This window comes from Punctularia strigosozonata (assembly GCF_000264995.1).
Source record: "Punctularia strigosozonata HHB-11173 SS5 unplaced genomic scaffold PUNSTscaffold_1, whole genome shotgun sequence".
In the NCBI taxonomy this organism is placed as follows: domain Eukaryota; kingdom Fungi; phylum Basidiomycota; class Agaricomycetes; order Corticiales; family Punctulariaceae; genus Punctularia; species Punctularia strigosozonata.
The window spans coordinates 363,326-374,209 of record NW_006767433.1 but is presented as its reverse complement, the minus strand read 5'-3'; the positions used below and the strand labels follow the sequence as shown (position 1 = coordinate 374,209).

The window sequence follows — 10,884 nt, the reverse complement described above, 5'->3', positions numbered from 1 at the left end:
CCGAGCGGGAGCCGCCAACGCGGTCACGCTGGGGGAACGCCTCCTTCGCCTCCCCACCCTGGCACCCCCCCTCGACCTGCCCCGAGTGCGAGCCGCCAACGCGGTCGCACTCGGGGTCACCTCTCGCACTCGCGCCCCGCCCCGCCCGCCTTCGACCAACCCCGAGCCCGAGCCGCCAACGCGGTCGGGCTCGGTGTTGCATCCCGCCCCCCGCGCCCGCCTCCGACCAGCCTCTCGCCAGCCTCTCGCCAGCCTCTCGCCCGCCTTCTCACCCGCCTCCCCGCCTCTCGCCGCCTCCCCGCCTCCCCGCGTCTCTCTCCCCGCGTCTCACCCGCCTCCCCGCCTCTCGCCGCCTTCTCGCCCGCCTCCCCGCCCCTCTCCGGCCTCTCGCCCGCCTTCTCGTCCGCCTCCCTGCCTCTCTCTGGCCTCTTGCCCGCCTCTCCGCCTTCTCGTCCGCCTCTCATCCGCCTCTCGCCCGCCTCGTCGCATTCTCGTCCGCCTTCTCGTCCGCCTCCCTGCCTCTCTCCGGCCTCTTGCCCGCCTCCCCGCCTTCTCGTCCGCCTCTCGCCCGCCTCTCGCCCGCCTCGTCGTATTCTCGTCCGCCTCTCGCCAGCCTCCCCGCCTCTCGTCGCCTTCTCGCCGGCCTCCATGCCTTCATGCCCGTCTCCCATCGCCAACACGCCGCCTGCCGCGCTCGCAAGTGCGCTCGTCGCCCCCAGCCAGTCTCCGCTCACCGCGCTCGCAAGCGCGCTCACCACCCCACTCGCAGGTGCGCCGCCCGCTGCGCTCACAGGTGTGCTGCCCACCACGCTCCCAGGTGCCTCGACCCCGCGCTTGCAGGTGCGCCGGCCCATGCGCTCCCAAATGCGCCGGACGCGGTGCCAGCAAGTGCGCGGCCCATCGCCTCTCGCCGCCTTCTCGCCTGCGTTTTGCTGGCCTCTCGCCGGCCTCCCCGCCTTCTCGTCCGCCTCCCTGCCTTCTCGCCCGCCTCTCGCCTAGCCTCGAGCGAGGGCCGCCAACGCGCTCTCGCTCGGCAAAGATTTCGCTCCCCGCGCTGACCGTTCGCCCAGCTCCCGAGCGGGAGCTGCCAACATAGTCTTGCTGGGTGCGGCCTCCCGCCCGCAGACGCCCTTCCTGCCCTCCTTCGCTACTGCCCTCCTTTCCCCGCCTCCCGCCTGCCTGTTACCAGTATGTGTACAAAGTATGCTAATGATGGTACATATGTATAAGTAGCATAACTATTATCATAATTCTGTGTAAGCCTGAACGAATCGTGTCCGGTTGAGCAGACTTGTACTAGAACAGAGTGCTATATCTGGTGTCAAATGCAACAAAGTGTTAAGTAATGCAGCAAATGTGAGCATCGTGTGAACACATGTGGCAAATTTGCAACAATATGTTGATGCCCACAAAGGGACTTAACTAATTTTACAAACAGTTCAAAGATCTCCAATATGTCTAATATGTACATATTTGTCACAAGAAGACAAAATATGTACATATGGGACAAGGTTGAGCATAATGTTGAGAAATTGTCAGGAGGTACTTTTCCTGATGCAGTGACGATGGAGAGCTGGGTGCAGGAGATTTCTGAGAAAATGATGATAAACACACGTCAAAGTGCAGTGGTTCAGGGTCGGCAATGCCTCGGCCTTTACCGCGATAGTTTTTGATAGTTGCTGGGGTGCGTATTCAGCAACCGAGGTGAATTTCCGTCGCGACAATTGACTCTTGCCACCAGACAGACAATGAATGTAGTGAGAATGTGCCGGATCCTCAATTCAGGCAGTACACAGCAAAGTCAATGTTGGCTCATGAGGACCAGTGGTTCACAGGCGGGGATATGCGCTTGATTTGGGATTGAACGACTTCAGTCTTGCCGTTCAGCGCCAGCGCTGAGCGTGATAGGGCTGCACAAAGAGGCTGCCATTTTGCGAAGTTACGTATCCGTGAGACATTCCCTTCTTATGTCCACCTCCCAGGCTCATACCGGCCGGCTCAAGCCATTTGCGCACCGCAATCAGTCCTCTTGACCTCTTTTGAGGGGTTGGAATGCCGTGTTTCGAACCATCTTGCTCACGTTGTGTCAAATTGCATTGTGTTCCGTGCTAATCGCGCCTTCTGCTCATCGCTCTTTGCAGGCTGCTTAAGGTGACCTCGGCCAGCATCTACCGACTCTCAATGTTCATTGGAATCCATATCTACAAAGTTGGCTCTTCGAACGGGCGCGTGTAGCTTGCATTCATCTGGCATGACCAGAGCCGACGTCAACCCGTTATGGCAGTGATACTATATATATGACAGTGACAGATGGGTGCGAAGGTTTGCACAGCGCTCATAGGATTACTACAGACGAGAATGCTCGCCACTTGATATAGCAGGCATTATAAAGCTCTACAGAGGCATGCCCGTGTTTTGCGCGATCTCACCCAACCCCATCCGCTCCGCGCACACTCGAGAACAAGCAAGCCGCAGGCAGCGATGGACACTACCATACAGGTTCTGGAGATCGCTATAGCTGCCACAAAGGCCGTACCGGTCGCAGGACATTACCTCGAGAGCATCCTTGGTACTGCACTACAGATCGCCAAGACTGCGGAGGTTTGGACCCTTATTTTCACATGCCCATTCGGGAGCGCTCATGTACCCCTTCATCCCTACAGAGAGCGAAATCGAACAAGGAAGATTGTCAGCTGCTGGCGCGTCGTGCTGCAGCTGTCGCGGGGGCGATAGCCAACAAGGTGATGCGTATGGAAGTGGAACAAGTCGCCAATTTGAACTCAGATATCGAAGCCCTCCTAAGGTATCACCACCTGTCATTTTGCCTGGTGAGAACTCAAGCTGCTGACAGAACTTTGGAACGAACCTGGAAGTTTTCTCATAAATTATCGGAGCTCAGCATACTCAGCAGGATCCGGAGCTACTCCAAGATCAACGCGGAACTTAAGCAAATTTCATGTGACTTCCAGGATGCGCTTAATATATTCGGGGTATGAGACATCCAAACATCTTACCTCGTTCTCGCTGATAGACTAGAAATGTCCAGATCAATTCTCAGCTTCACTCGGGAGTGGAGATGGCGCATTTGAGGATAGCGCTCGAAGGTATCCAACGTTCTGTTGACAGCGTCGCTGCGATGCAGAAATCGGAGAGTCTTTACGACGGCGACGTGAGTCTTGCTTAGTTCGCCATTCACGCCCTGAATACGTAGCTGATGTCTGCGCGGAAAGTTCATGTTGCTCCGCAGCTCCGACATAATCATTCAGAAAGAACTACGGCGATTGCAAGGCGAAGATTCAGTGACATATCTCGTCACTCTCCGCACAACAAATGAAACACTTGTCATGAAGAGGTATTCTCGACGCGACGCTGCATACAATCTCAAGCTGAAGCTGCTCCGGGACATGCGCCTCCGGTAAGTGAATACTCCCCCCATTTCCTATTGCTAATTGTTGCCCATCAGGTTCTCCCATGTCGAGCAATTGATCGGTTACTCCCGTAGTGAATCCACACCCTTCTACGTGACCCACACGGGTTAGTGATCAAATACTAGTTCTCACCTTCGCATCACAAAGCTCATGCTTTGCAACAGGTCGTACAGATGTCAAGTCATGCATGACCAACATAAGATCTATGGAGCAACTCAGGCATGTGGTGACATGGGTGTGTAATTACTTCCAGCCGACCGCTCTAAATGCTTCATTGCCACGCAGACCCATGAAATACAGGTGAGTTACTTGCAGATGCTTGCTGTCAACACGTTCAGATCTTTCCGTCAGGATACCGTACAATCTCTCCAGAGCTACATGATCCAACTCTATGGCAAGATATGGCATGGCGAAATCAGTATGCTAGGCGATGGTACAATGATAGTTCCTCTACAAAGGACGGCGTATCGTGTCTGCCTATTTATCAAACGTCGTTGAATCTATACTGATCCTATACCTCGCAGATATCGCATTCTGCCAATATTGATCAAAGTGGTCGTGTCGTGTTTGACATTGAATTCGCTGAGGTTGAACCAGTGCTGCGTCGTTTCTATTTCGACCAGAATGACCAGTTGCCACTTTCACGAAGTCGCGTAGGCCCATCTCCTGACGTTCTGTTTGACTGAAATGAATCATCGTTGCAAGGAACAGGCGATGCCCATTCAGTGGCTTTACGATGTACCTGGAGCCACGGCCCACCAAATGCGTGAAAGATCCAGATTGGAATTGCTGGAAGCATTGTTTACATCGCGAGATGAAGCAGGCATCATTGACAAGCTGTACATCCCACGGGTGCTCGACGCAAAATTTGCAAGTGCTGGCCCCATCGTGAACATTGGTACGAATTCGAATGACCACCCATGTATCGGTTGGCGAGGTCATGCCGATGCCGGGGAGTCCACGTCTGATCGGAGGCGTTCTTGGTTTCGAGCCGGCGGCTCAGCAGAATCGATCAATGAGGGTGAATATCATGTGTTACCGGACGGCACAATCCGGTATGGCCTTTTTTCAAGGACGGTTACCTTATGACGAGCATCGAATAATCTCATTGTGCGCAGGTATGCTGTTCATGTACAGCACAGCACCTATGGGATCTCGATCCGCTGCAACGCATGGCCACAGCCTGATATTCCGTCGGCGTGGTTATGGTTGTTTCGTCACGGAGTCCGTATGGCAGACGCTCACGATATCCCTGCCACTGACCTTGGCGCAGGTCCGTTGGCTTATTATACTGCATTCTCGCTCCTCCTTTTAATTTACGTCATTCTTCAGTGACATGTATGATAACGTCCCGCACAACGAACCTTGGAGCGGTGCGGCAAGGCGACATCATTCCATCCACCCTCTATTTCTTTGAATATCCCCACGTCGAGATCGGACCTCCGCACGTGGCCTGGGGCTATTGGTCCTCGGATGAGGAGGGAAACAATACATCGACTGTCACCTCTTGCTACTACGATCGGGAAACGGGAGATGGGGCGCGATGGAGTCTTCAGCTGAAGCTGGATGGATTGACATTCATGATGAGCCGGTAAATCTGCGCTGTCATTCCTCGACAACGTCATTGAGCTCCTTCATATAGTTTTACCGTACTGGACTACGCTGCTTTGACGGACGACCTCGTTACTCTTATCAGGGACGGCCATGCTGAGGACCAAAACGACGACGGCAGCAACGGTGGTATCAATGAAGAGAACCGGGGATCAGAGGACGGCAGCGAGGATGACTATGTCGACGCACAAGACTTCTTTTCGTGATGCAAAGCCCTACGTCTCTTTGATATTGCACCACTCCGTCCTATTTCGGCAGTCAGAATTGGACGATGCATGATGTTGCGTGATACTCATGTTCAAGCTCTCCAGTTGATGAATCAGTAATGACTTTACTTCTATGAAACGAAGGGTTGTGAGTCGATGCTTGGCCATACATTAGCGTGACGTACAATGTACAACATCTTGCGCACGCGCACACGAACCGGCACTGGCCCGATAAAGAAGGAACATACGACGTACCACACCTTCACATTCGGGCGTACATACTTATATTCTCGCTGATATGAGCAGCCTCATTTTTACCAAACTGCGCATAGAGAAGGCTCAGAGCAATACGAGAGTTGTTGTTTGTTACGGCATCATATATTGCATGTTCCGGCGTCGAATATCGGAAGTTATGTAGCAGACGAAGTGCGAACGATTCCAAAGTTCGAACAGAGCGCGCGCGCCATAAGCTGGAGCTGTATAATAGTTAGTGGCTGTAAGCCGCTCCCGTGAACACTGATACCCGTCCGCGCGTTTGCCTCAGCCTTTCATCACAAAATGTCTATGCACATCTTCGGGGACGAGGTGCGCACCACCAGAACACCCTGCGAATGTTCAACTGAATTGATCAACTCAGGCCACAGAGGAGAAAGCGGAGAATGCGCGTCTGTCGTCTTTCGTCGGGGCTCTCGCCCTAGGAGATCTTGTTAAGTCTACGCTGGGACCGAAGGGCATGAACAAAATCCTCCAGTCAGGATCGACGGGCGATATCAACGTAACGAACGACGGGGCGACTATACTGAAGGGGATACAACTCGACAACGCGGCCGCAAAAATCTTGGTGAATATTTCGAAGGTGCAAGATGATGAGGTCGGCGACGGCACGACGAGCGTCTGTGTGCTCGCGGCGGAGCTGTTGCGGGAGGCAGAAAAGTTGATCGCGCAGAAGATACATCCTCAGACGATTGTGGAGGGCTATCGGATAGCAAGCGCTGCTGCGCTCGGCGCACTTGAGAAAGCTGCGGTAGACAACAGGTTCGTAGGCTTGAACGCGTCCCTTGGTCATTGCACTCACGCCTATCGGCGGACTTGCAGCTCAGATCCAGCTCAATTCAGAGCGGATCTGGTCAACATCGCGAAAACGACCTTGTCGTCCAAGGTTCTCTCACAGGACAAGGACTACTTCGCGAACCTGGCCGTCGATGCGGTGTTGAGGCTGAAGGTACATAGATCATCTACGCGCAATGCACACTCTCATCCCTCTTTCAGGGATCCACGGATCTTGAACATATCCAAATCATCAAGAAAGCCGGCGGAAAGCTTACGGATTCGTACTTGGACGAAGGTAACGGCATCACGCTCTTGGTCCCTTCACTGAAGCATTGAAGTTGAACCTTTCCAGGTTTTATCTTGGACAAGACGATTGGAGTCAACTGCCCGAAGCGGCTGGAAAACGCGAAAATTCTGATTGCCAACACGGGTGAGCCCTGCCCATCGAGATCGCTAAGTTATTCTACTGACGTTCCCTAGCAATGGACACGGACAAGATCAAAATATTCGGCGCGCGCGTCAAGGTCGATGGAACTGGAAAGCTAGCCGAGCTGGAGCGAGCCGAGAAGGAGAAGATGAAGGCCAAGGTGGAGGCTATCGCCGCTCACGGGATCAACGTCTTCGTGAACAGGCAGCTGATCTACAACTACCCGGAGTCCCTGTTGGCGGAGAAGGGCATCCTGACGATAGAGCACGCCGATTTTGAGGGCGTCGAGCGATTATCGCTGGTTACCGGTGGTGAGATTGCGAGCACGTTTGATCGGCCCGATCTCGTCAAGCTCGGACACTGCGAGCTCATCGAGGAGATTATGATCGGCGAGGACAAGGTACGTATTCTCCCTTCCTGACTGGGATGCGCTGAGGCTCAACGACTCTGTAGCTTATCAAGTTCTCTGGAGTAGCTGCCGGGGAGGCGTGTACGGTAGTGCTCCGCGGTTCAACCAACCAAATGGTCGACGAAGCCGACCGATCACTGCACGACGCGCTCTCCGTTCTGTCCCAGACCGTGAAGGAGACCCGTATCGTCCTCGGTGGCGGATGCTCGGAGATGCTTATGAGCTGCGCCGTGGACGAGGCCGCGCGGACGGTGAAGGGCAAGAAGGCGCTCGCCGTCGAGGCGTTTGCGCGCGCGCTGAGGCAGATTCCAATAATTCTCGCGGACAACGCAGGATACGACTCTAGCGAGCTCGTCACGAGGCTGCGCGCAGCGCACTTCGAAGGCAAGAGCGACGCGGGGTTGGACATGAACAACGGGAGCATCGCGTCTATGCGCGAGTTGGGCATCACGGAGAGCTACAAGCTGAAGAGGCAGGTCGTTCTCAGCGCTAGCGAAGCGGCAGAGATGATTATTCGGCGAGTGTTCTTCTCTTGTTTATGAGTTTGGGGGGCTAATGCGCTCGCAGGGTGGATGATATTTTACGGTCGACGCCAAGGAAGCGGGAAGCGCACTGATCCGCATTTGTATCAGTAACTCAAAACTTTGCATTATGGAGCATTTCCGTTTTTCCATTGCGTACCCTGGTATGGAATGAAATGAGCAACTACCTCTCCAGGCAACGCTCTCAGCCAGCCACATTTTCTTTTGAAACAACCGAACGGGGCATTAGCATCGTGCCTATCTTCATGGTTTTTGCTCGCAGCATCTCTGATCCGGCTCTGCGCACTACAGCAACCCGCGAGATTTTTGATCCCGTCTGTGTTGAGAAGGCCGCCCAATAGCTTAACTGTACCACGCTTGTGACGCTGAATCCGCAGTGCCTCGAATGGCTGTGGAGGCGGGTATATGATCTGTGTAGCGGGCTGACATGGGCTCTCAGGGTTTCCTTCACTCTGTGACCCTAGTTTGCGTTGCCTCCTTTTGATGTGCGTACATACTCGCGCTCGCGGTGTGTGCCAACGGAGCTAACCTTATCCGCCATTCAATCCAGCTTCAGGGACAGCACGCAATTGTCCAGTCAGGCCCTGTCGCCATGGCCAACAAGCTGTTGCCTCTGGTGCGTTGCGTATCCCCGTCGGGCGTTACTCAACTAACCTCACCTCTGGCAGCCTCTGGCATTCGCAGCCATATGCCACGATGCATGCCTGTGGTTCGCAAGCTACGGTCCCGTCCATTCGCTGTCCCTCGAGATTGCGGCGATCATCGCGGTCATCGGGCTCCAGGCGAACCTCCTCGGCAGTGTGCTGCTGGCGCTGGAGGCTAGAGGGTATCTCGGCAGGGCTTCATCCAGGCTGGCGACGGCAGTGGTGGCCATAGGAATCACGTCTCCGATGCTCTCGTCGGTGTGCCTGAACGCAGCCCGTTATGGCGATCGTGGGCGGGTTGAGCGCGGCTCTGATGCTTGCTGCCGTCATATTCGGGCTGTCCCTTGAAGATCCGAACTAGACCACACCTCGTATGAGCCGGTGAGCCGGCACACATTCGGGACAGTTCACGATCTTACACTCGCAACCAATAAACAAGCGAAACTCCCCAAAAAACACAGAAAAGAAGAAAAAAAAATGCGATGATTGTGGTCACCCGGTGCTTACAAGGAGGGCCTGCTTACCGCAGGGCCTACTTGTCTTGCTCACTGTAGATGGTAGGCGATCTGGGAGGGCTTGTTGCTTCAGCAACCAGGCCTGCTTTTTTGCCTCCGAGAATGGACGATAATTCTTTTTCTCCTTGGCAAATTCCGGGATCTCTTTTCTTTGTTTGTTCCCGAACGACTGTACTCGTATTCGCGTCCCCGCCGTCACAATAACTGCACTTGGTTTGCATAAAATCGTGCTACACGACACACGACGAAGACTGATGACCGGCTGCTTCCAAGCGTGAGTCGCCGGATATGACCGTCAACTTGCTGTTTCGTGGCTAGTAAAATCCAGCATCTCCTGCAACGACGCCATGTCTTCCGTCCCACCGCCTTCCCCTTGGGTATCCGTCTCCGACGAGAAGAAGCTCGAGTCGTTGAACTGATCCAGACCGAGGGAAGCGAAGTTGAAGTTCCCGTCCGGATGGGTGGTCGACCCATCTTGGGCCTGGGGATTGGCGGCCGCGAAGCTGGCGAGAATTGCCCCAGGCGAGGGAGCGGCGCCGTGCGCGTCGCTGGAGCCTGGGACGTCGAGGTGTTGAGCGGGCTGCTGGGGTTGTTGCTGGCCAGGCTGGGACCCTTGGGCGGAGGCAGGGTCGCCACCAGCAAGACTCTGGAAGAGTTCGGAATCCGACGGCGCTGCGGAAGACGTGAAGGAGTCGAGGACATCGAGGCCGAGCACGCCATCGGAGGTCCCTGGTTGGCCAGCGCCGGGGTTGGACTGACCGTCACCCGCGTTGGGCAGCCCGGTAGGCACGCCGCCGGAGGGCGAGAAGAGGCCCCCGCCGGAGCCGTCGTCGGCGCCGTCCCCGAAGAGGTCCATGTCGAGCTCCAGGTCAAGCTCGATCGGCTTGTCGGCGGAGCTGCCGATCGCGCCCAGAGCGTTGGGAGGCGAGGAGTCGTCCATGGTGAGGTCGATGTCGACCTCGCGCCCGCCATTGGGAGACGTTTGGGCGAGGGCCATGGCGAGTAGGTCGGGAGGGAGCTCGTTCGCGGCGGAGGGACGGGCTGAGCGCGGGGCGAGCGTGACAGGCGAGGCGAGCCCGGTCGCGAAGAGAGCGGCGTCGGAGGGTGTGAGGGCGAGCGATGCGGAAGAGAGGTCGAGCTTATGGGGAAAGGAGGGCCGGTTGAGCGAGGAGAGGGAGATGGTGGACATGCGCCGGGCGGTAGCGCTAGGCGTCGCGGCGGGAGGCGTGCTTTGCGAATTGCGTGAAGGCGCGGCGGAGGAGGGCTCATCGGTCAATGGGAGGCCGAGGATGGAGTCCTGGCCGTCGGAGGTCGGGGGGTCGGTGCCGGAGACGGGCGGGAGGGAGGCGCGCGTGGTCGCCGGGGAGAGGGATGCGGTGCGCGAGCGGGTGTGGGAGGCGACGGCTTCTTCGGCGGCTTTGGCCTTGTCTTGCTCGATCTGGAGCTCGCGGCGCAATAGCGCAATGGAATGAAGCTGTCGCATTACGTCTTATAAACCGGTTTTACAAAAGAACAAACAGGTAGCGTACGAGTTGAGATTCGATCGTGTCCATGAGCGCGTCGTATCTCTCGATTTCGCGACCGAGGGCGGAAACCATGGAGCGCGGCGGATGTTGCGCATATCTCTGTATGCCCCTGCAGCAGGGGTTAGCGAGAACCGCATGCTGGTTGACTCGATGTCCACGTACAATCGCCTGGTGTCCGCGTAGAATCCGTAGATCTGACCCGTCTTCACGACGGCATTCTGATGAAAGGATGAGCGAGGCATGACGCAAAAGACAGGAAATGCAAACCTTCAAGCACACTGATAGTTCTTTCGCTTCTGGCTCTAGGATGGCCTGAGGTGGTGGTGGAGGAGCCGGGGGAGGGGGCATGGCTGCGCTCGCGCTGGTGCTCGGGGCGCTGATGGTCTGAGCGGGTCTGGCATCATTGGGAGGCGCTAGTACTGGTGCCTTTCCGTCTGGTTCGTATGGAGTTTTCGCAGTCTTCTTGATAGGTCGTGGTTTGGGCGCCATTCGAGAACGAGACAAAGGTACGAAGGTGGCCACGACC

General features: G+C 55.9%; 5 protein-coding genes across 5 annotated transcripts; 4 read left to right on the top strand and 1 right to left on the bottom strand.

Annotated features, from left to right (window-relative positions):
• Positions 1–12: 12 nt before the first annotated feature.
• PUNSTDRAFT_139845 (uncharacterized protein) lies at positions 13–1,135 on the top strand (the record flags this gene model as incomplete). The annotated part of the gene is made up of 1 exon (XM_007378067.1): positions 13–1,135. A coding segment is annotated over one exon (1,084 nt), but the record flags the coding sequence as incomplete, so codon positions are not given.
• Positions 1,136–2,481: 1,346 nt separating this feature from the next.
• Positions 2,482–5,245, top strand: PUNSTDRAFT_128901 (uncharacterized protein; the record flags this gene model as incomplete). The annotated part of the gene is made up of 11 exons (XM_007378066.1): positions 2,482–2,601; positions 2,664–2,803; positions 2,852–2,990; positions 3,047–3,169; positions 3,231–3,415; positions 3,464–3,534; positions 3,593–3,663; positions 3,714–3,728; positions 3,780–3,846; positions 4,761–5,019; positions 5,071–5,245. 11 exons carry the CDS (start codon positions 2,482–2,484, stop codon positions 5,243–5,245), a joined length of 1,365 nt encoding a protein of 454 aa, XP_007378128.1.
• A 534-nt stretch (positions 5,246–5,779) lies between these two features.
• PUNSTDRAFT_48271 (uncharacterized protein) lies at positions 5,780–7,865 on the top strand. Its single transcript, XM_007378065.1, has 8 exons — positions 5,780–5,830; positions 5,883–6,280; positions 6,341–6,467; positions 6,515–6,590; positions 6,648–6,725; positions 6,776–7,122; positions 7,176–7,648; positions 7,699–7,865. Exons 1-8 carry the CDS (start codon positions 5,804–5,806, stop codon positions 7,745–7,747), a joined length of 1,575 nt encoding a protein of 524 aa, XP_007378127.1. The 5' UTR covers positions 5,780–5,803; the 3' UTR covers positions 7,748–7,865.
• Positions 7,866–8,265: 400 nt separating this feature from the next.
• PUNSTDRAFT_128899 (uncharacterized protein) lies at positions 8,266–8,678 on the top strand (the record flags this gene model as incomplete). The annotated part of the gene is made up of 3 exons (XM_007378064.1): positions 8,266–8,289; positions 8,342–8,539; positions 8,592–8,678. 3 exons carry the CDS (start codon positions 8,266–8,268, stop codon positions 8,676–8,678), a joined length of 309 nt encoding a protein of 102 aa, XP_007378126.1.
• A 381-nt stretch (positions 8,679–9,059) lies between these two features.
• On the bottom strand, positions 9,060–10,706 carry PUNSTDRAFT_123359 (uncharacterized protein; the record flags this gene model as incomplete). The annotated part of the gene is made up of 4 exons (XM_007378063.1): positions 9,060–10,306; positions 10,362–10,467; positions 10,521–10,576; positions 10,626–10,706. 4 exons carry the CDS (start codon positions 10,704–10,706, stop codon positions 9,128–9,130), a joined length of 1,422 nt encoding a protein of 473 aa, XP_007378125.1. The 3' UTR covers positions 9,060–9,127.
• Between the last annotated feature and the right edge of the window lie 178 nt (positions 10,707–10,884).

Coding starts and splice junctions, on each gene's coding strand:
- PUNSTDRAFT_48271 (XM_007378065.1), top strand. CDS start 5,804: ATGTCTATGCACATCTTCGGGGACGAG. Junction 6,281..6,340: donor AAAGCTGCGGTAGACAACAG/GTTCGTAGGCTT, acceptor GCGGACTTGCAG/CTCAGATCCAGCTCAATTCA. Junction 7,649..7,698: donor GCGGCAGAGATGATTATTCG/GCGAGTGTTCTT, acceptor ATGCGCTCGCAG/GGTGGATGATATTTTACGGT.